At 36.7% G+C, this 25,012-nt stretch overlaps 1 protein-coding gene across 35 annotated transcripts in view; it reads left to right on the forward strand.

Moving 5' to 3' along the window:
• Positions 1-25,012, forward strand: part of NEK11 (NIMA related kinase 11) — a 316,552-nt gene that overhangs the window by 91,907 nt on the left and 199,633 nt on the right. For 23 of the 35 annotated variants that reach the window (XR_012430687.1, XR_012430688.1, XR_012430689.1 and 20 more), the window contains 4 exons: positions 978-1,104; positions 19,619-19,768; positions 19,862-19,940; positions 22,299-22,384. Coding sequence is in view for 32 of the 35 variants with exons in the window: in XM_065539895.2 (XP_065395967.1) it covers positions 978-1,104; positions 19,619-19,768; positions 19,862-19,940; positions 22,299-22,384 (442 nt within the window). In the remaining 3 variants the exon portion in view is untranslated. The remainder of the gene's footprint in view (positions 1-977; positions 1,105-19,618; positions 19,769-19,861; positions 19,941-22,298; positions 22,385-25,012) is intronic. The other 12 variants (XM_074031046.1, XM_065539897.2, XM_065539899.2 and 9 more) reach the window with 2 other exon arrangements.

Below are 25,012 nucleotides of genomic sequence, written 5' to 3' on the forward strand. Positions count from 1 at the left end.
AGTATATTCTAGATATTATCATATCAAATTTAAGTAAATGGTACATGGAAGTGTTAGAGTAATAATTGGTTTATTTAAATTTCTCAAATGTTTAAGTATGTGTGCTGCTGAAATGAACACTAAATTTCCCAGGTTTCTTACCTGATGGGCCCAACAAAACCTAATTATTTTGTTTCTGAGTATTGATATAAATTGAGGTATACACATTTACCACATATTTGATAGATTTTCAAATATACTCTGAGTTCCCTGTGTCATGCCAGGCACTTTACAAGTTATTAGAGTCATTTTACTGGTTTGATGAGTGACTACAGGTTTCTCATTTATATTATTTCATCACAAGCAATAAGCGGTTATAGATAATTAAAATGTTGATATAATGGCTTTGTTAACCTTTAGTTCTTCAGAACTGTACCTCTCCTCATACCAGCTACTGGATCATCTAATCATCATATAGGGTGTTCTTGGGGAAGGAAGGAATAAAAGCGTGCAACTAGTTAGGCAAGTATAAAAAAGCTGATAGATTCAAATTTTTATAGTCATGTTCTTAAATAGTCTCAGATCTTTTCTTTAAAACTCTCCTTTATTGTAAATTTAAGAACAAATTCTTCCCCCCTCAGGTGACTTGTATATCATCTTATTTAGCTTTTCCAAAATCATTCTGTTTGCCATTATTCAGACTTGAAATAGCTTTTTATATCAAATTGTCTAGTTTCCCATAATTCCAGAAGTAAAGAATTTTAGCTTACATAATTCACTTTCCTGGCTTAAAGTCTTCCTTCTCCTATAAAACTTACGTTTTTAAAGCTATTTACCAGCGTTGTGTAATTTAAGATATATTACTTCTCTTTCCTGTTAAAATGCTATGAACCATTGCATAATAAAATGGTCAAATTAGGCACTCATTCAGTTGTTAATTTCCAGAGCTAATTTTCTGTTGGCTTAAAGTATTCATAAAAATTAATTATTTTTTCAAGGAGATTTTGGAGTTTCTCGACTCCTAATGGGATCCTGTGACCTGGCCACAACGTTAACTGGAACTCCCCATTATATGAGTCCTGAGGCTTTGAAACACCAAGGCTATGACACAAAGTCGGACATCTGGTGAGTGGGCTAGTGGGCTAGACTCTTCATCTGCTGTCCTAAAAGAATGGTACATTTTGTCTCTCAGCTCCTTTGCTTGCTGCATACATTCACTTTATCCCTTTGACGTGAATATTTCTGTGACCAGAGTAAAAGAAGGTCTTTTGCATTTAGAGCTTGATATATTTCATTAAACTAGTTTCAAAAATTCTCTTTATTCATTGATTAATTGATTGGTTTTGGATTTTTAGTTCCTGAATCACAAGGGAAAGTTCTTAATGTACCATAAGCATTAAATTTTAATACATTTCTGTTAACCTATTAAATAAAGTATTTGTAACCCTAAGTACTGTGCTTATCCTATTTTAAGGTTAACTTCGATCTCTGTGGGGAATGTACAGATTTTCTATATATTTTTTCTTTTTGTTACTTTTAAGAATTTTACTAAAGATACTGGCTTTAAGGACAAACTAATTTTTTTTTTTTTTTTTTTTTTTTTTTTTTTGGGTTGCCTCTTGGGTTGAAGCAATTCTCCTGCCTCAGCCTCCCGAGTAGCTGGGACTACAGGCTCCTGCCACCATGGCTGGCTAATTTTTTTGTATTTTTAGTAGAAATGGGGTTTCACTGTGTTAGCCAGGATGGTCTCGATCTCCTGACGTCGTGATCTACCCGCCTCAGCCTCCCAAAGTGCTGGGATTACAGGTGTGAGCCACCGCGCCTGGACTAGGATAAACTAAATTTTAAAATTTCTGAATTTTCAGTGATAGATACATCTGCGATGTCTGAGTTTCTCTGAGCTCTTATATCAAAGTAATTTCTCCTTCCTTGTTGTGGAACTAGGTGAAATCTCATTGCAGAAGCCATGTGGAAAACTGTGTTCAATATGTTCTAGTGTAAACAATAGGTCCTATTTCTTTTCCTCTGAAGAGGAATCTTAATATATACTTTTCTGCTTGTTAAGGACTGAAAGAACAATCTAGCTGAGGGCTAATTAAGTAAATAATTATTGTATACAAATCAACATAAATAGTTCTGAGCTTTCAAAGATAAGCAGTGCAAAAGATGTGCTCACTTCACTCTTCTAAAGAAGACAAAGTAGAAAATTATGTTTTCTCTGGTTAGGGAAGTGAACCACAGCAGGGGATATTGCTTAGGATTTTCACAAGGGTCGTTATCTGTTCCTTGTTCTCGTGCCTACCAAATGGGAGAGAACATTGTCAAGATTAGGTCTGGGTATGGCAGTTCCCCACAAATCCTGTCCTTTCAATTCAGTCTTGCAATTGTTCATTTCTAAATTATTGACAGGTTTTGTTTTTTTTTTTAATCATTGGCTTACTTCTGCCCTGGAGGTCTTTTCCAATTCACCTATCATCTTCTCTCTTCTTTCCTTCTAACCCGCTTAACTACCACATCCAAAAGAAAAGGAAAACCCAAACCAAACAGAACCAAACATCACAAAGGTATTTTTAGAGGAATAACTAATGAGTTCCTTTAAATTTTGCTTTATTGAACATCTGCTCTTTGCCCAGAACTAGGTAACATCCCTTAGGTATAAAGCAAAAGTGATAGGATTCCTACCTATCAGGAGATATCTTGCTGCTTTTGGAGTCCCTTTCTCTAGTTTGAGAAATCAATTTCGGGCTTTGCTTCAGATTGAATTTCAATTATGTACCTATATATCTCTTTACATTTAATTTTTAAAATTAATATTATAGACATTTTTAAATAGACTCAAATATATATCTTTATAGTTTAAGGTTATATGGTATCTCAGGAAGATATTATGTTATGTCATCTGAATTAATAGTAAATTAATTTACAAAGCCTATCATTTAAGTTTTTGGAATTATATGTAACAAACCTGGCTCCTTTTGACAGGCATCTGTATCTGCTTTCCAGATCAGATGAATGTCTCCTAGAAGGCGAAAGCAGCAGAACCCACGGAGAGGAAAGGAAAGCATAGAGTATTTGTGTCAGTTATGTCAGTGCTATTTCTTTTTAAAAAAACTGATCCTACTATTACTATTACTATAATGGAGAATTATGGGATATCAGACAGTATTGCTGTAGTTTAGGATTACAAAAATGTCTGACTAAAGAAAAAAAAAAAAACAACCAAAACCTCCAAAATATAACAAATGCAGAAGGATTTTAATGTGTTTCTCTGAGCTTTAGGTTAGCCCTCCTTGCAGAGATTATTAACTTTTCAGCAAGTACAAGCTTAGGATTCATCATCATCCTGACCCCAAATAACCACCTTATTATGGATTTAGTAATTACCTTGGTTGTATCAGAATCAAAGTGGGCTTATCTGGTAATGAAATTTCTATTGCCAAACCTAAAATGGGAAGAATAAGATATCTATTAATTATAGTGGCAGATACATACATGTGATGAGTAATCTTTAGTAGACACTCTTAGAAAAATTAGATTGAATGAGGTCGAGAACCTATCTCTGAATCTCAGTGTGTAGCATCTGTTTATTGTGGATTTTTTTTTAGGATTGGAAACACTTATGAATAATTGACAAGTGTTTTATTTTAGCACTAATAGCTGTTCATATTATATTTATAATGCTTAAAGGAGAATTTGCTTAAAGGAGAATTGGCCTAATACTAATTATGTTTTCATCCGTTAATGTAACATTATCTTCGTTCTGAAATCTGTTAAACTTTTCCGACTTCATTTATTTATAGCATTCAGTACAGGAAGTCCTTCTCCTAAAAGTGGGTTAGGTTCCAAAAGTACATAAAGTGATTTGCAAAGTTTGGTTAGTTAGGTTTACTGAGGACAATGCCTTGATCACAGCTGATTTGTATAAGCAATTGTTGAATACTCTTATACCCACAGGAGAAATACAAATATGAGTTGGGTTCCTAGGCCAGCTCATTAAATTGATTTAAACTATGAATAGTTAGAGTATGTTATTTTGGTAGGAGAAACAAATAAAGGGCAATATTATTTGAATAATGGTACTGCAATTAAACAGAAAGAAAACAATATTTCACTGTTGGTCTTGTGTACTTTGTTGTGAGAAGCCAACCAGATGGCTCTTTGATCTTGTAGCCCCCATATTCTTTGGGTGATTTAAGTAAAGGAACAGTGGTGGGAATAGTGGCAACATCCAGAGTGTACTGTGAAGCTCCCAGGGTTTTTCTCGGAGATTTGGTGTGGAAGTTGGTTGGGTAGGGGACAGAGAAGGAGTCTAGTTCATGCCCAACATTGGACTCAGGCTCTCGTGATCTTGGGGCCAAAGTATCAGACAAGGATTAGCTATGGGTAGAAGAAAACAGAGAAGAACCAGCACCTGCCTGACCTGCCAGGACCAAGAAAGTATTCTCACAGAAGAACATTTCCAGGGTGGTCAGGGAAGGGATGGGGACAACAGCCTATTTTTTTTGAGAAATACAGTCCAACTTGGCAGCATTTCCTGTAACTAAAATGGGGCCATCTAGTAGCTGGCAGCCAACAGCTTCATCAGCTCCCTCTTAGTGAAGAAAGCTCTGGAGCAAAAGAATTCATTTTTTTTTCATTGCCCGTGGCCTGGGAAGTTCTTATATGGGTTCAGAAGGAAGCTATTGACTAGGGAGTGATTTCCTAGGGAATAAGCACTGGTGTCAGTTTTTTCATCCAATAGGAGCTTAGGTAAGAAAACATTGCAGTCAGGTGAAGTATATTTGAGCATTAATATATTTTTTTCAATGACTAGAATGAAATGGTTGATACAAACTCTGCAGATAGTACTAATTTGGCCTGATGAATTTTAAAAAGGTTAATAATATAGCTAATAAATCCTTGTTAAATTGATATTGATAGAGGAATGACAGTACAAGATGGCTGAATAAGGACTCCACTGATCATGGCCCTCCCCAGGAACACCAGGTTTTAAAAAAATTTAAATTTTTAATTCTTGTGGGTACACAGTAGATGTATATATTTATGGGGTACATGAAATATTTTGATATAGGCATGCAATTCAGAATAATCACATCATGGAAAATGTGGTATCCTTCCCCTCAAGCATTTATCCTTTGAGGAAGACCAAGTTTTACAACTGTCTACACAAAGGAATCACCTTCATAAGAACCAAAAACCAGGTAACAGCTCAGCCACAGTTGTGTAGAGGACCAAGGGAGATCTTGGAGTCTCTGACTCCATGTCTTAGGTCTTGGATAGCATTTCTGGACCTTCCCTGGGCCAGAGGGGAGCCGGTACCCTGAGGGATAAGTTCCAGGCCTGGTGGTATTCACCACAAGCTGAAGGAAGAGTCCTTAGGCCTTAATTGAGCATCAGTGGTAGCCTGGGAATATTCCCTATAGGCCTGTAGTGGTGGTGGCCATGGAGTGAAGCTCCTCTGCACATAGAAAGGGGAGGGAAGAATGGGAAGGACTGTGTCATGTGGCTTGAGTGCCAGCACAGCCACAGTAGAATAGAACACCATGCAGATTTCTAAGGTTTTTAACTCTAGTCCCTGGCTCTGGGAGAGCATCTCTGGACCTGCCCAGGACCTAGGAAACTCACATCCCTCAAGAGAAGGACACAGACCTGGCTGGCTTCATCATCTGCTGATTGTAGAGCCCCAGGGCCTTGAGTGAACATAGGTAATAGGAAATGGTTACAGGGTGCCATGCTGGCTTCAGGTCTGAGCCAGCACAGTCCCGGTAGTGGTGACCAAAGGAGTGCTTGTGTCACCCCACCTTCAGTTCCAGGCAACTCAATACAGAGACTCCATTTGTTTGGGAGAAAGTAAGCAAAGAGAACAAGAGTCTTTGCCTTGTAATCCAAAGAATTATTCTGCATGTTATCTAAGACCACCAAGTTGTGGTACCCCTACAAGTCTGTAAGAACTACAGTGTTACTGGGCTTGGGGTAGCCCCAATGCAAATGTAGCTTAGATCACAACACCCAAGTATTTTCAAATACCTGGAAAGCCTTCCTAAGAAGGATGGGTACAAACAAGCCCAGATGGTGAATACTACAATAAATACCTAACTCTTCAATGCCCAGGCACTGATGAACATTCACAAGTGTCAAGACCAACCAGGAAAACATGACTTTACCTAACAAACTAAATAAGGCACTAGGCACCAATCCTGGAGAAACAGAGAAATGCAACCTTTCAGACAGATAATTCAAAATAGCTGTTTTGAGGAAACTCAACAAAATTCAAGATAACACAGTGAAGGAATTCAGAATTCTATCAGATAAATTTAACAAAGAGAGTGAAATAATTAAAAAGAATCAAGCAGAAGTTCTGGACTTGAGAAATCAATTAACTGGAGAATGCATCAGCGTATCTTAATAGCATAATTGATCAAGTAGAAGAAAGAATTAGTAAGCTTGAAGACAGGATATTGGAAAATACACAGAGCTCTGAGATAAGAGAAAAAAGAAAAAAAAAAAGAATGAAGCCCACCTACAAGATCTGGAAAGTAGCTTCAAAAGGCAAGTCTAAGAGTTACTGGCCTTAAAGAGGAAGTGGAGAAAGAAATAAGGAGTAAGAAGTTTATTAAAAGGAATAATAACAGAGAACTTCCTGAATCTAGAAAAAGATATTAATATATAAGTATAAGAAGGTTATAGAAGACCAAGCAGATTTAAGTCATTAATAAATGATGTGACAAATTTTTATACTCTTGTTTTGTTAATTCTGTGGGAGAATTGGAGAGGGAGGCTTAGCTCAGAATTTTCTTTCATTCCTCTTACTAAAAGAAAAATTTACTTGTGTTAACAAGTTCTTATTTCAAACATGCAAATTTATTTGGCAAGTATTAAATCTTACCACCATTCTTCATTGTTTAAGTTGCTTTTTAACTGGAGACAGGAGAATTTGCTTAAAGGAGAATTGGCCTAATACTACTTATGTTTTCATCTGTTAATGTTTGCCCATATGTAACATTATCTTCGTTCTGAAATCTGTTAAACTTTTCCGGCTTCATTTATTTATAGCATTCAGTACAGGAAGTCCTTCTCCTAAAAGTGGGTTAGGTTCTTGGAATCCCTAGTTGAGACTAGTCTTTCTATAGGAAGTCAAATTGGGGTTGAATCTTTCAAATTCCAGGATTGGGCACTTTGTAGCAAGGACCATCAGGGGCGAGGAAAGAGTATAGCCTTGAGAGCCTGGGCAGGGCCTGGATTTCTGAGGAAAGAGACCTCTTTGAATGGGAGCATAAGGTAAAATGTCCCATTATCCATAGGGGCATGTGGCAGATTGTATTTTCCAAAAATGGCCATCATAACATATCACTTCTCATATGTTCTTTTTATAATGTGATATTGACACACTCTTATTGAGAGTTGGGGTCTATGTTCCCTCACCTTTAATTTGGGTAAGGCTGTGATTATGGCAAAATTGATGTTATGTGACTTCTGAATCTAGATAATAAAAACAACATAGATTTTTCTTGGTTCTCTTGAAATTCTTGTTCTTGGAACCCAACTACTCTGTTGTGAGGAAGCCTGAGTGGCACATTGAGAGGCCAACATGGAGAGGGCCACATTGAGAGGAACCAAGGCCTTTGATCTTTACTCCCACTGAGCTTCCAGCTGATAGCCAGCATCAATTGGCCAGTCATGTGCGTGAGCCATCTTGGAAGTGGATCCTTAAGCCTCAGTTGAGCATCACCAGCAGATGCTGTGGGGAGCAGATTCAAGGCTTCCCTGTCAGTCTCTGACCAAAAAGATTCATGATCAGAATGACTGATTATTGTTGTTTTAAGGTACTAAGGTTTGGGGTGGTTTTTTATGCAGCAGTGGTGACTGGAGCAGGATTTCATCAGGAGAGCAGCAGGCAGGAATTGAGAAGTAGCCTCTAATCTAGGCCTCCATATGACAATCTGGCAGTGTTCATTTTCTTTATGTCAAAAGGCTCAATAAATTGCTTAAGAGAAGAAGCTTGTGCCAGGAGGGCAATCTGGCACTCTACTTGCTGGTCTGTTTGGTGGGTAGAACCCAAGAACCTGGACCACAGCTGAGAACTTCCAGACCAGCAACTTTTCCATGTGCCTCAGAACTCTTCTTTCACTCCTCCTGACCTTGCCTTCTTTCTCCCAACCCCCACCCCAACGTCAGCCCCAGCACTGGACCATCTGACTCCAGCCTTATCTTTCTGTCACTCCCATGATTCAGTGGTATGCTGGAGCTCATACCAGCTCATAAGACCCACTTATCCACAATTCTTCTCAAGTCAGTGTTCACTGATGTCACATTAGTAACTTGAAAACAACCATGGTATTTATACCATGGAAATTCGTAAATTAGGGCTTCTCCTCCTACCTCAGAAAGGCAGTGTACCAGAACAGCTCATACCTTTAGCCTTACTCTTTCTTGCCCCTAGGGTAGTATTTGCAGAAAGGAAGAGACGTGAAGACATGAGGGTTTCTGTCCTCAAAGGAATGATAAACATATAAACAAATTGCTGTATACTGTTGTAGTACAATACATGTTCTGATGTATAAAGTGGAGAGTGATTGACAGCTGGGGATGGGGTAGAGAGCATCAGCTACAGTCTTAGAGAGTGCATGATTCCTGCTCAGGATGGGGAAAACATGGATAAGAGTTTGGCAAATGTATTTCATGTAAAAAGACCCAATGTCAATGACCAAAAATGAGGGGTGCCCACTGGGAGAAGAGGGAGGGAACTGTGTAGGGAAAGTGGCTGGCCAGAAGAACCATTTGCCCAGGGCCTTCTCATTCACAAAGGGCCTCAAATGTGTGTGTTTAAAGTTATCTCCAAATGAGGTGGTATATGTTAAAGGTGTTTGTTTAATGCCAAAATTTCAGATATGCCACCAATTTTGAAACTTTTATTGTGGTATTTATTCATTTAAAAAATATACTGGGAATTTAAAAGTAGTTACAAATGACTTGGACCTTCTCTGACTCCTGAAAGACTCTGAGAAAAGGTATGAAAGGACATGGAAGCGTGAGGAAGCTCAGGGTCTTCTGATTAGCTGTAGGACAAAGTGTGTGTGTGGCAAGGAGGGGAGTGTTGGTACATTTGACTGAAGGGCGGGCAGGGGTCAGATGGTGAATGACCCATGTAATTATGATAAGAAGCTTGTACTCTTCTGGAGTATGAGAAACTGCTAAAGGCTGTTAAGCAGAGGAATGATGTATCAGTCAGCTTTGCTGCTCTAACAAAGAACTCCAAAAAACTCTCAGTTACTTCGTATATTTTTTTTTGGCATTACATGAGGACTGCAGATTAACTGAGTTTCTATTCCAAGGTGCAGCCTGCTCTGATCCATGGTTTTCCCAGTTCCAGGACACAGGTTATGCTCTGAGCTAACATGGACAATACAGTGCTAGAGAGAGAGCATATGTCTGCCTTTAGATCCTCCACTCAGTTAGTTGTGACACACTTCGTATCCACCCATATTCTGTTGACTGAAGCAAGTCCTATGCCAAGTCCCCCCGTGGGGGAAGGGAAAAAGAATATTTGCAGAGTGCAATCAATCTACCAGGGGAGTCAGTCTTACTATGATGCCAGCTGGGCTATAGAAAACTGACAGGAGGGAGAAGATTGGTGAAGATCAAAGGAGGAAGATAGGTAGGTCTTCTATTAACCTGGCATGTTCTACTACTTTTGATGTTCTGTCCATCATAAAAGAGCCTCCGGAGATGATATAAAATTATTAAAGTAGTTGGAACATAGCAATTTGGTCAAAGTATGAAGCAGTTGATGCCCCATGGGCAGTGCTGGCTGTTGCCATATTCGGTCTTGATGGAGTGGCTGAGTGAATAACCGTTGGTAATGTAAGGATGCTTTGATCATTGTTTCCATTGCCAACCTACCTCCCTACCCCAACTCCGATCACTGTCCACATCCTTTCCCAAGCTGTATGGTTTGCATAGAATCTATAACTGTGACCTCAAGAACAGCTAAAGATGCAAAGAAGCTTCGACTTTTGGTCAGTTTTTCTCTTCTGCCACCCTGTGGTCTCCTTGTCCTCCTCACTCACTGGTTTTAATCTTTTTCCTCCATTAACCACATTCTTACGGTATGGAGGACATGGGACCACTACAGAGGAGAGAGATTTGATAATCTTCCTTGAAACATTGTAAAGCTCAGTTATGGAGGAAAGTAATTAGAAAGAGCTGGTATGAACAGGAGAAAATGCACCCAAACCTTGTTTTGTCTATAATTTTATGGGTCGTCTTCCCTAAAATGTGGCAGTATATTAGAATATGATAAAAGAAATGAGTTCACTTTTCTTTTTAAATATTCTTTAAAAAATTCAGCTCATCAGTCACACTAGCCACATTTTCAGTGCTCAAAAGCCAAATGTGGCTGGTGGCTATTGTTTGTGGAAATAAGAACATTTCCATGAGTTCAATAAATTCTTTTGGACAGCCCTGAACTATTTTGCTCCAGCTGCTTTAAGCCTTATCTTGGGATTTCTTGCATTCACCCTGCTTTTGGATTGGGCAGAACCCCTGCTGGGTTTAATTGCTATGCTTAGATTGGCCCACTGTGGATAGTTTGAGGTTCTTCTGTTGTCATGTCCCTGGATCACTCCGTTGCTTCCCTCTGCTTCTTCTCACAGAGATGCTGATACTATGCCAGTCATGTAGCTATGTGGTTTGTGTTCCTTCACTTGCACTGTGAGGTTCAAGGGGACATCTTATCACCTGACTTTATTATAAATTATAATAAATATTATTCATGGATTTTGAGTTTTGTTCTGTAGCTGCTCTGTTTTCATATGTGGATTCAAGAAAGATCTAAAAACTATGTTTCCACTGTATATACTGTTTCCCCCCAAATGCTTGGAATCAGTATTTTAACAAAACCCCTAAGTGATTTGCATATATGTTAAAGTTTGGGAAACACTGATAGAGGTTCTGAGATATGGTAGGTTATTCATAAACAATTGCTATATAATATTGTTTCTTAAGTACTATTACTTCAAGCAGCCCAATGGTTTTCGTTATATTTATTTTCATTTCGTTATATTTTGATTGAATTCCATAGATTGAACTGATTACTCTTTTCTAGATGAATATATCAGGATGCTCCTCAATTACATCAAATAAAAACATTATCTAGAAGATCAACAAAACTTCCTAACCAACTAGAGTCATGCATTGCCCTGGGGCAGGCCTGCCTTTGCAGAGTCTGGCAGATTTTGAAGGGTAAATTTAGTTACCTTAAGACAAGACAAAGCCTGAATTACATTTGTGATTTATTGTCAATCAACCTGTGCTTCAAAAATTTCCTCAGTAGTTCCGGACAAGTTGTTCAACTTGGACAGATGGTAAGTTTATGGAGTTCAGGTGTAATTTGCTTCACAGACACCTGATCCCAGCCTTCTTTTTCATTGCTTGTATTCACTCCCTCAGGGATTTATTTGCTTACCTCTTCAAAGTTGTCTGTATTTTGGAAAAAGAAAGGAATGCAAATCGTAGACTTCTAAGTAAAATACACGTCTCACTTGTTTATTTCAGCTCTCTCCCACCCCCAATCTACTTTTGTATCAACAGACTGAAGACTTGGGAGTCAAACAAAAGAAAATTATTTTAAAAGGATGGAAGTAAAGAGTTTTAGATTATTCCTATATGGAAATGTCTGGTTGGAAACTAGAAAAAAAAAAAAACAAAACACTTGGTACATAGAAATATAGTCACCATATGTAGTTTGGTTACCTACCGTGTGTATTTAACAAAACCCCTAAGTGATTTGCATGTATGTTAAAGTTTGGGAAACACTGACAGGGGCTCTGAGATATGGTAGGTAACCAAAAATCTTTTACCTTTGAGCGTCAAGGTAGTTTCTGTAATCAGTTGGTCCAAGTTTCAGTTACTGGTGCCCATTCTAGGGGTAGGTACACTGGGACCACTATAGCAGGTCCGTTTCCACAAGTTACTGGCTGATAAATGAAGTCTTCTCTATGTGCTAGAGTGCAAGCAAATATTAGTCATCAAAGTGAAACAGGTAATTGCACTGCATACTGAGAGGATTTCCAAAACAGAGAGTACTATAGACTTATATCAGAATTAACTGATTACTAAGTTAGCCTATAGATCTAATTGTTCCATAGTTTCTTTAGCCAGATAATTGCATATCTTTTTTATTTTTATTTATTTTTAGAGAGGGTCTCACTCTGTTGCCTAGGCTGGAGTGCAGTTGTGCAATCATAGCTCACTGTAACCTCAAACTCCTGGGCTCAAGTGATCCTCCCACCCCAGCCTCTGGAGTAGCTAGGAATACAGGTGTGTATTATACCATACCCAGTTAATATATTTTTATTTTTTGTAGAGATGGGGTCTTGCTATGTTGCCCAGGCTGGTCTTAAACTCCTGGCCTCAACTCATTGCCCCAGCATAGCCTCCCAAGTCACTGAGATAACAGGTGTGAGCCACTGTGCCTGGCCTACCACATCTTTTTATAACCTTAATAAATTCATCAAAGTAGAGTTACATCTCCATCAAACCAGAATTTGACTTGTTGATCAATTCACCGTTAATAGACCACTAAGCCCTCTTTCCTTCCAAGCAAAACCAAACTTGTCTGCCTTCCTTTTTCCACAGAAGGTCTCATTGTTTGTGTGCCCTATATTTGCCGTGGTGTGATGCCCTGCATAGTTTGTTGTCTAAGGCCCCAGTGATTTTTAAAAGTGAATTAAGGTTCTATATAGAACCTGAAATTACCTTGGGAAATCAGCCCCTGCTTAAAAGGCTCTGTCAGGGCTAGCCATGTTTTCCAACTCAGGAGAGCCTTTCGTGATCCAGAATGCTCTGATTGGTGCAAGATCCAGAAGCAGGATAGCATAGAGAGTCTGTGTCTCTACAGCCAGATAGCCTGGGCTACAATCCCAGCTTTATGACCTACTCAATATGGAACCTTGAACAATTTACCTAATCTTATGGTTTTCTCATCTAAAATATGGGAATGATAATAATAGTTCCTACCTCATTAGGATTGTTGTGAGGGTAAGTCAATGAGTTAAAATATGAAAGGAACATAGAAGAGGGCCTGGCTCATAGTGAACACTATTAACATTCCAGCTATCATATTCATTATTACTATTATTATCATTATTGTTGTTACCATTTGTATTATTGGTGGAGACAATCTAATAGCTGCTTCCAAGACACTTTAAAATGTTCTGGATCAGAGATTGTTGCTCCCATACAACCCTTCAGATATGCCCAGGCCAGGAGAGGTTGTCTAGCTTGTTCTGTTTCTAATCTTCTCCTCAAGGAGACCCTGAGCCTATGTGGGGTGAGCATAAATCGTCAGAAGAGAGTGTGTAGGTGCTGAGTGATTGCTAGCCTTCTGTTACTTGGACTTGCAAATTTGATTTCTTTTTTTCAGTTTTCAGATTATTATGTGTGTATTAGGCTATATAACAGAATGTGGTCAATGTAACTTTTTAAAAGAGAAATTTTAAAAAGTATTGGATGAGAACTAATACCAATACCAACATGAGCTGATCTGACATGGTACCTTTCTGGGCAAATTACTTCCTCTCTCTCAGCTTTGGTTTTCTCACTGATAAAACCAGAGTTTGAAATGAGCAAATGTTTAACTTGTAACTCTACTATTCTGTATAAGAGGACATTCTTGAAGTTTGAATTATAGATTCTTCTATGGGGAAATAACTAAGTATATTGTGGCAATTCATAACGTAAATATTTTACACATTCTACATTAGTAAAAGTATTTGGTTCAACTTGATGATTATATTTTTTAAGTGATATTTAGCCCCTCTTGTTTTCCTAAGGAAACTTTTTTTTTCATAGTTTAACAAGTACTGACTTGGTATTGTCTGTCTTTTTCTTTTTAGCCATTCTGATGAGTGTGTAGCATGTAGTGGTAGGACACAATGGTTTTAATTTGCACTTTTCTGATGACTAAAAATGTTGGGCGTCTTCTCATGGCTTTTGGCCATTGAGTGTCTGTTAAGTCTTTTGCCCATTTTTCTATTGGATTCTCTCATTTTTCTTATTGATTTATAGAAGTTTTAATTAATTTTATCCATATTTTGGTAGTCTGATGAATATTTGAGTTGCAGATATTTTCTTACACTATGTGTCTTCCTTTTCACTCTCCTAATGGTGTCTTTTTATGAATAGAAGTTTGTAATTTTAATGAAGTTCATTTTGTAAGTTCATAACTTTATCACTAGTGCCTTTTGTGTCTTGTTTAAGAAATCTTTGCCTATTCCAAGATCATGAAGATAGTCTCTTGTTTTCTTTTAAAAGCCTACTCACTTGATTCTATCTTCTCCTGTTTTCTTTTAAAGCCGACTCAATTTGATTCTATCTTTCACAGTAACATCTATCTATAATTGATCTGTGTATGTATGTGGCCACATGGTATGAGACAGAAATCCAAGTACATTTTTTTCTATATGAATATTCAATTGGCCCAGCATAATTTGTTGAAAAAGTCATATTTTCCTCTACCATGGAGTGCAGCTTATTTTTGCGTTAATCAAGTGATTAAGTATGTGTGAATCTGTTTTTGAGCCCTCTATTTTATTTCATTGGTATATAGTTTTTTCTTCTTTGCCAATACCACACTTTCATAGGTAATATAACTTTATAATATAAGCAATATAACTTTATAATAAATCTTGATATTTGGTCATACAAACTTCTAAATTTGTTCTTGTTTAATTGCTGTGGCTATTCAGGTCCCTTTGTATTTCCATATAAATTTTAGAATCTGCTTGTCAGTTCCTGCCAAAATGTCTGCTAGGATTTTGGCTCGTATTTTGTGGGCCACTTTAAGTGTGTTTTTGTGCAAGTTTATAGAAATGAAGGGCTTTGTATTCAGCAGTCTTGCATAATTCCCTCGTTAAGTCTAACAGTTTGTCAGGTCTTTGGAATTTCTTCTGTACACAATCATGTTGACATGATTAATGACAGTCTAATGTTTTCTTTACTAATCTTTATAGATTTTTTTAAAAATTTACTTTTTCTGGCATTATCACTTTGGGCAGCACCTTCATTACAGTGTTCAATAGAAGTGATGATAGTAGACATTCTTATTTTGTTCCTAATCTCAGAAGAAAATAATAAACTTTCAATATTTCGCCAATAAGCATCATGTTTACTATGTATTTTTAAGCTTCAAAAAATCAGATTAAGGAAGTTCCCTCCTATATCTGGTGTGCTAGGAGTGTTCTTCTTTTTAAAAATACAATAAGTTTTGAATTTTATAAAATGCTTTTTTGCATCAATCAAGATGGTGATATGGTTTTTCAACTTTTTTCTATAATGAGATATATATTTATTTATTTTCATATATTAAGTCAACTCTATTTCTGAAATAAAATCTATGTGGTCATGATGTATTATCTTTTTAATATGTCACTGTATTCTATTTGCTAATATGTGTGTGTAAATGTGGGTTATTTGAATCAACATTCATGAAAACGTTTGCTTGTAATTTTCCTTTCATATAATATCCTTGTTATATTTTAGTATCAAACTTGTCCTAGTCTTACAGAATGAAGAAGTTGAGCAAGATTATTGTTATTTATTTCTTAAATGTTTGGAAGAATTTATCAGTAAAGCCATCTGGTCCTGGAGTTTTTCTTTGCAAGAGCTTTTTATTATTTTGTTTTATTTTTCTGTATTCAACAAATATCTCTATTGAAAAGATACAGCTAGCCACTGTTCTGTTGTTGTGCTGAAAATACATTGGTAGGCAAAAACAAAACCAAACAAATGTAGCTCCTGTTCTTACAAGGATTGCTTTATAATATTTACTTTTGAGATAGAGGGTCAGGGGATACTTCTGTTGTCTATCTCAATTATTATTATTTTAAACTTTTAGGTTCAGGGGTACATGTGTAGGTTTGTTTTATACATACATACATATATATACATATATATATATAAATTATGTCACATGGGCTTGGTGTAGAGATTATGTCGTTACCCAGGTATTAAGCATAGTACACAATAGGCAGTTTTTTTTAATTAAAAAAATTTTTATGCATACATAATGATCGTATATGTTTATGGGGCACATGTGGTATATTGATACAAGCTTACAATGCATAATGATCAAATCTAGGTTATTGAGATATTCATTGCTTCAAACATTTATCATTTCTTTGTGTTGGGAACATTCCAAATCTTCTATTTTGAAATACATAATAAATTATTGTTAACTATATTTTTTGTGTTTAAACCTTTATTTATTTGTTTGTTTATAGTTTGTTACAGCAACTGCCTCTTTACTTTTATTTTTGAGTTCCTCAACCTCCTCCTCTCCCTCTACCCTCAAGTAGGCCCCAGTGTTTGTTGTTCCCTTCTTTGCATTCACATGTAGTCAATGTTTAGCTCCCACTTATACGTGAGAAAATGCAGTGTTTGGTTTTCTGTGCCTCTATTAGTTTGCCTCCAGGTTGATCCATGTTGCTGCAAAGGACATGATCTCATTCTTTTATATTCCATCATTTATATGTATCACATTTTCTTTATCCAGTCTACCATTGACGGGCATTGAGGTTGATTCCATATCTTTGCTATTGTGAACAATGCTGCAATGAACATATGCATGCATGTGTTCTTATAGTAGAATGATTTATATTCCTCTGGGTATATACCCACTAATGGGATTGCTGGGTCAAATGGTAATTCTGCTTTGAGTTTTATTACCTTAAATAAGAAATTATCTCTGTTTAATAGATAAAAAACTATTCAGATTATGTTTTTCTTCTTGTGTCAGTAAGTTGTGTTCTTAGAAGACTGTTAACTTTATCCATATTGTCAAATTTATTGGAAAAAACATGTTTATAATGTCATCTTAATACTTTCTAATATCTGTGGAGTCTATAGTGTTGCACCTTTTTCTATTTGTGTTATTGTTAATCTGTGTTTTTTTTCTGATTTTCTTGATCAGCCTTGCTAGAGATCTATTAAATGTATTAGTCTTCACTGACTTTGTTTCTATTGTTTATTTCTATTTCATTAATTTCTTCTCTTTTAAAATTTATTTCCTTAAACTTTCTTTGGTGTGATTTGCTGTTTTTTTAGCTTCTCAAGTTGACTTATATGATAGATTTTAAGCTTTTTTTTTTTGTAATATATGCATTTAATACTTTGAATTTTGCTGTAAGCACCTTAACTGCATTCAATGTGTTGATATTTGGTATCTTCGTTAGCATTCCATTAAAACTGTTTCTAATCTCTTGTTTGACCTAAGGATTATTTAGATGTGTATTTCTTAGTTTTCAAGCAGTTGGAAATTTTATGGTTTTACAATTATCTCTTTTTCTCTATCGCTCTGTTATTCATGTCTAGCACAATTTTACTGTGATCAGGCTTTGAAGATTTCAGTCCTTAAAAATTGTTAAGGCTTGCTTTATGGCCCTGTGTAAATTGTCAATTTTGGTAAATGTTCCCTGTGCCCTTGAAAAAACATTGAATTCTGTTATTGTTGGTTGCATTTACATCAGCTTGCCAATTATGTCAATTTTGTCATCGTGTAGATTTTTTCTATCTTGATTGATTTTTTTAATTCTGTCAGTTCTTGCTTCATACACACACACACACGATGCACATGCACACACACACACGATGCACATGCACACACACACACACACATTATTGGGTGTATACAGATTTAGAATTGTTTTATATTCCTGGTGGTTTGCTTGTTTTATTGATCCACCATCTTAATCTTAGTCGTGTTTCTTGCCATTTTGGTGTTTGTATGGTTTTTCTATCAGCCTCTCTGTGTTCCTACATTTAAAGTTTGTTTTGTGAGCAGAATATACCTTTTATTTTTCCAGTCTGATAATTTAGTTTTTTAATTGGAATCTTTTCCCTCTTGTGTCATTTGCCTTATTTTTGTCATGAATTTTTATTCTACGTAATTTTTAAGCACCACAAGATATTGTTAATTTTATTTTGTAGAGTTAATATTCATTTATGCATATTCACAAAATTACTTTTTTGGTGCTCTTTATTTCTTCTTGTACTCATTGTTTTTGTCTGGATCATTTTTCTTCTGTTAGAAAAATTTATGTCTAGGATTTAAGAAATGCTTTCCTGCTGATAATGAAATCTCTGTTTTTTCTTGGCTAAAAACATCTTTATTTCATCTTAATTTGAAGGAATGTTTTTTCTGGGTATAGAAATCTAACCAGACGCCATTTAATAGTCTTTCAGATAGATGCAAAATTTATTGATTTTCAAATAGTTTTTGTCATTTTTAATATTTACATTGATATTGGTATTCTAGTTGATTTCATGCACTTTGTTCTAACATCTCCCCCTTCTTTCTAGCATTCTTTAATGGAAACAGTCTAGGATTTTGAAAAATAAATGCCTTAATTCAAAAGTCAGTTCTACCATTTACTACCTATATGACCTTGGCCAAGTCATTTAAGTTTTCTGAGCCAGTTTTTTACCTATAAAATGGGAAAAATATTACATGGGCTCTACTTTATTTCACTGGGAAGTTATGAGGGACTGTTGAGATATTGTCAGTGCTTTGTAAAATGTAAAGTACCAATCAGCTCAGTTGGAAATTTTTAGTGTTATTATTTACTGGAACAGAAATATTCTCAGTGTATGTATCCAAAATTCTCTTACAAATGCACATTTTCATGAACACCCACAAAATAGTTCAATGATATTATTAATGTATTTATTTCTGTCTATCCTTTGTTGTATTAAGGACATTGTTAAAAGTTACATAAAATGTAACTTACACAAGGTCAATCACAAGTTTATTTCTTATCTTTCAAGTGACTAACATGAAAAGGAAAACCTGGACAGTTACATAATTCATAATGTCCATAAGATAAAAATAATTCATTATTCAGGAGAAGTGCTATTATTTCTTAATACTAAGCTCAGACAGGAATTTCTCTTTCAGTTTTTTTTTAATGATGTAGAGTTATTTAAAATATTTTCCTGCTGGTTTAGAGGTTATTGATTTGCATGGTTAATCCAAATCAGTGTTGGACTTATCTAGAATTTTAATATTCTGTTTCATACTCACCATAGGAGAATTATCCATTTTAATGTGGGCTTCAAGTAGCTGCTCTTCCACCCCACTTGCAAATGGATTATATTCAGAGAATAATAAATAATGCCAGTTTCCTTTTAAAAATGCTTGGATGCACATTAGAGGGAAGGTTAGGCTGCTAAATTAAAATTATATTTTGCATATATAAAATTATCAAACTGCCTTAGGAAGATAATCTTCAGCTGCATTTTATTTATTAAAGGCTAATTCAAAAAATCCTTACATTGATCAAATACTTAGAATCTTTACTATGTGTGGGCATGTTGTTAACTCTTGGGCTGCTTATTCTTTGATAAAGAAGCTGTCATTCAGACTTACTTTTGTGCTTTATTCTTTCCCTTTTTTTTTTTTTTTTTTTGGTAAACATGTCTTTAAATGGAAAAAAACAGTATGAAACTGCAGTTTTTAAGTCAACTACTGATTGCGTGTTTGTGCCTCACAGCCAATGCCCCAACACATCTGAGGTTTTGTATGATGAAAAAATTTAAAATAGGATATTTGTTCCTTGTTTAAATTCTTTGACTTTGTCTTCAGGTCACTGGCATGCATTTTATATGAGATGTGCTGCATGAATCATGCATTCGCTGGCTCCAATTTCTTATCCATTGTTTTAAAAATTGTTGAAGGTGACACACCTTCTCTCCCTGAGAGATATCCAAAAGAACTAAATGCCATCATGGAAAGGTATAGAAATAAATATGTTGTCCCAGAAATAGTTGAAAATTGTACTTATATTTTAGTTCATTTGAAAAATAATTTTCTTTTTAAACATTACAGCATGTTGAACAAGAATCCTTCATTAAGACCATCTGCTATCGAAATTTTAAAGATCCCTTACATTGATGAGCAGCTACAGGTATTTAAAATGAAAGGGATTCTTCGAAACAGGTATTAGCATTTGTATACACATTCCATGACTTGAAGATATGCAGAGGGGATACGATGTAGTAAGAATCAACCAGAAAGGAGGAAAAAGGTCAAAAAGAAGCTGAGAGGCCGAGGCGGACAGATCACGAGGTCAAGAGTTCGAGACCATCCTGGCCAACATAGTGAAACCCCGTCTCTACTAAAAATACAAAAAACATAAAATAAAATAGCTGGGCGTGGTGGTGTGTGTCTGTAGTCCCAGCTACTCAGGAGGCTGAGGCAGGAAAATCACTTGAACCCAGGAGGGAGAGGTTACAGTGAGCCAAGATTGTGCTACTGCACTCCAACCTGGTGACAGAGTGAGACTCTGTCTCAAAAATAAATAAATAAATACGAATTTTAAAAAGCTGAGAAAAATAGTAGTCAGGACAATCTCTTTCCAAAATAAGGTGTGTGTGAACTCCCATTCCCTAGTGCCATTGAAAATGAGAAGTGAGGGGTTTTTTATGCCAAAACTCAACATCTGTCCTTGGAGCCCTGTGGACAGATCTTACCCAAACACTTTGTAACTATATCCCTGCAAGGACAAGAATATAGTAACAGAGAATACTAAAATCTAGGATTATCACTGAGCATTTATAATTCCAATCCTTTATTATATATCACAATAATACTTTTTAATGATTAGCTAAGTTTATTTTGTTTTCTTGTAAATTAGGAAATGTGATATAGAGGCCGTGTCTCAGGTATTAAGAAAGCAGCAAATGGTCCCCTCTTTAGAGGGCTTTTGGGTTTTGTTGTTGTTGTTGTTGTTGTTGTTGTTTTTTAACTTCTCAGGGTTTTACAATACAAATCCCTGAAGCAAGTTTCCTCTAATTTTATGGGTAACTTTAAGAAGAACCACAAAATGGTCATCCATCTTAAAAACTGTGCATAGCTTTTCATCAGTTGGGGCATGTTGCAAATCCAAAGGAAGCAAAGGTGATAAATGATGTGTACTTATTAATTGAGTGCTGGGCACTGTGCTGACACCAGGGGATGCCAAAATGAAAGGAACAGGTATGTTTCCTGTCCTTTTGAAGCTTGACTAGTGAGAGAAGCCAATAACCAAGAAAAAGTAAGGATGTAAATAACATAAGTATATGCCTAGCACTAGGAAGAAAGTATAATAAACAAACAGGATACTGTAAAAATAAGGGAGAAAGGAAGGGCTTTGGTGGTCAAAGGAGTACTTGACATTTCTTTACCAGCGAGCCAATGGGAAGCAACCAGCCATGTAAAGAGCCTCAGAAACAGTGTTCGAATCACAGGGAATAGCTGGCACAAAGGTCCTGATTATGTTGTGCCTTGGAGGTAGATACCGATGGGAGGGTTCTTATGTAAGCCTATGCTCTCAGGGAAGCCCACGCGGTCATGGGGAAGGCAGGACAGGAGAGACGGAGGCAGGCTTAGGTTTCCTGGTACTTCCATCTCTCCTTCTGTGAAGGCCAAATGGGATCCAGTAGAACCTGCGGGTGGTCCTCTGAAAAAGAGCCTCATATGCTGGTTGTGGGGATCAAAAACACACTGAAGAGGCTGTGAGCATTCAAAAAAAAATAAAAAGGGTCAAAAAGTATTCACAGGGATCTGCTGGGACCAAGATGAGGCAAGTGAGCCCTTTGACTCTGGGGTAAAATTTAAGGGGACACTAAAAACTCATAATATTTTAAAAGTAATATTTTAAAAATCCAGATTAATGCTTAAAATCCCAGGTAACAAGGTATTAACAGTTTAAAGACAGGATCCAGCAGGGCCAGGATTACGGTGAGGCAAGTGAGGTGGAATTGTGTAAGTTCAGGGTTGGATCCTGTCTTTAACGTTTTGCTATTGTATTCTTTATAGTTTTTTGACATTAATTTTAACAATAATGTTCATTAAAATTGTTTATCTTGGTTACTGAGTTTTTTGGTGTCCTCTTAGATTTTGCACCTGAGGTATCTCACTTGCCTAAACCTTGCACTGGCCCTGGGGGTGTAGATACTGTCCTCTACAGTCTGGGAGGTTGGAAAAAGCTTGTATCTTCTTGTAGCTGAAAGTAGGCCTGCCCATGATTGGCAAAAGGGAGTGAGAGAGCAAGCAGTGCAAGATGAAGCTGGAGAGACAGGCAGGAGCCTGACCCTGCAAAATCTCCTTGGAAAAGCTACCATGTAATTTTACGGAACCCAGGAAAAAATAGCATGCTTTGTTCTCAGGCTCCCTGCCGTGGTCAAAAGTACCCCAAATCTGAAAAGATACTTGGTAATTTATTCCCTTTCATCCCGAAAGAGGAGCCTTTAAGGTATGTCAGGGTTGTTGAACTTTTTTGCAGCACCTAATGTGTAGACATTCAGAAATGACTCTGGAAGACAAGAATTTGGATTGTCAGAAGGAGGCTGCTTGTTTAATTAATGCCATGTAAGTAATTGCTTTGTTTTTAAAAAGCCCATCGAGTGTAAATGTTGAATGCATTTGTCTTTAAAAATCTATTAGCACTAAACTGACTGCATGGAGTATCCTAGAATTCACTTAAGTCTTGCCAAGAAATTAAGGAGCTTCAGGAACTTGGTGTTCCAAAGCCCTTTACCCCAGGTGGTAGCAAATTGAAATCATAAAAGTTTAAACCACTGCACAGCTTACAAATCTGCAGGGTAGCTCTGCAGTTGCCTTGCAAGGATATAGAGAAGTTAATATCCCAAATATTTAGTAACATTTATGCTAATGAGCCTTCCATAATAACCACAAATGGCTTTCACATGTTGTTTGTTTAATGTGAACTGGCAGAGTATCTATTGACAAGAGAACATTGTGAAGTCCTGGGACAATTGAAAATAAGCTGAAATTCACTTTCTTGAAATATACATTCCTTCATATAAGAACTAAACAATGTATTTCCCAAAGAAACAAATTTATTTCCTGATCTAACTTCCCTCTCCTACCTCGTTCAAAATTTTTGTTCTGTAACTTGCAAGAACCCAGAATACTAGGTTCGTATGTTTTGGGTTTTTGCGTAGTTGTACAGTTATGAATGACTGTAGTATACAAGAGGTGTGCAGGACAGTGGAGTGAAAACAGAAGCTCTCAATAGGCTGCTCTAGCACAAATACACTCCTCCAACACCCAGTCCAATGTTTCTCAACTCCACCATGTTTGCTTTCCATCTTCACTTTCAAACTGAGGAAATTTGCATGATCTCCAGTTAAGATACACTATATACCACAGGGGGTAAATTTTTAGGCATGTTCCTAATAACCTTGTTTTTATGGTTTATTATCTGCTATTTCAAGAAACATCGAAATTTCCAATTGTATTTTATTAACTAGAGATGTGAGAGTAGTAGATATTTTTTAAATACTGGACTAGTTTTGGCTATCATTTTGTACTGCAGTTATAAAACTGACACTGTTTACAATTAACAGTGTTCTAGAATCCAGTTGTTTGGAGGGTATTTTACATTATGAAATATTAACTTCAGATGGTCACTGCTATTTTTGAGATCTATGACTATGTTTCAAGGAGATCCATTGGTCTGACAAAATAAGAGATGTATATTCCTGAAAATTGAATGTCCTCTGGAGTCTGTGGTCTGGATGGTGTCAGAGAGGTATTAGAACTGTCCTCAGAGGTCATTACAATTTTCTCATAGTGTTTGTCAAGGAAAGAGTGGAGTGCAAAAGGTCTTCTATAGTATTGGGCCCTAACCAAGTCAGGAAGAGAAGCAAATGCCATTGAGAATGTGGTTGAAGTTCTTTCAATGTGCCTTCCCTCTGAAGATTTTTAGACGTGTGCGAGTCATCCCTGTCTGCCTGGCTGCCTCTCGTCGGCCATCTTGCCCCCTCCCTCATGCTAAATTGTATTGACCATGTCTTCTATTCCAGGCTTAATACAGTAAATATTTTTTGCTGTGGCATGGTATAGTGGTTAATTACACAGATTAATAACACTCTCTCAATTCAAATTCTAGCTCCCAGGTAATACTCTATATTACTTTGGACAAGTTACTTAACCTCTCTATGACTATAAAAAAAAGTACCTACTTCACAGAGTTGCTCTGCATTTAAGTGAGTTAATTCATGTAAAGTGCTTATAAGCATGGGGTTATTACCTGCTAAAATGTTAGCCAATGTGATTATTTAGCCTCTTTTTCAGTTAAAGAAACATGCTTAACATTAACAATACATCGAAAGAGGTTTATGTGCTGATTGTTGGGATCAAAAACACTGAAGAGGCTGTGAACATTCCACAAAAAAAAAAGGTCTAAAGGTATTCACAGCGATCTGCTGGGACCAGGATAATGCAAGTGAGGCCCTTGACCCTGTGGCAAAATTTCAATGGGACACCAAAAACTCATAATCAAGATCAAATTTTAATGTAGTATTGTAAAACTCCAAATTAATGCTTAAAATCCCTGGTAACAAAATATTAAAAGTTTAAAGACAGGGTCCAGCAGGGCCAGGATCAGGGTGAGGAAAGTGAGGTGGAATTGTATAAGTTCAGGGTTGGGTCCTGTCCTTAAAATTTTGCTATTGTAGTCTTTATAGCTTTTTGAAATTAACTTTGATTTTTAAAAATAATTTTCATTAAAATTATCTTGGTTACTGAATTTTTTGGTGCCCCCTTAGATTTTGCTCCTGAGGTATCTCACTATCCTAAATCTTATGTTGGTCCTGGGAGTGTAGACATTGTCCATTACAGTCTGGGCAGTGGGAAAAAGTTTGTGTATTCTTGAACCCAGAGTGTGTTATTAATCTGTGCAATTAACCATGACACCATGCTACAACAAAAATATCTACTGTATTAAGCCTGGAATAGAAGACAGAGTCAATAAAATTTAGCATGAGGTAGGGGACAAGATGCCCAACTAGGTGCAGCCAGGTGGAACAGCTGCCACTGAGGGACCAGGACTACTGGCACACTCCTAACAGATGTTCCTGAGAGTGGCTGGAGAGAAGGCACAGAAGCTGGGCTGAAGGGGGAGGAAGTTGGGAATCCTGCATGGGGCCACTGTACACCTGTGCACCAGGACCCATTCCTGGTCTCCAGTGA

The sequence above is a fragment of the Macaca fascicularis genome, chromosome 2, assembly GCF_037993035.2.
Source record: "Macaca fascicularis isolate 582-1 chromosome 2, T2T-MFA8v1.1".
Lineage (NCBI taxonomy): Eukaryota > Metazoa > Chordata > Mammalia > Primates > Cercopithecidae > Macaca > Macaca fascicularis.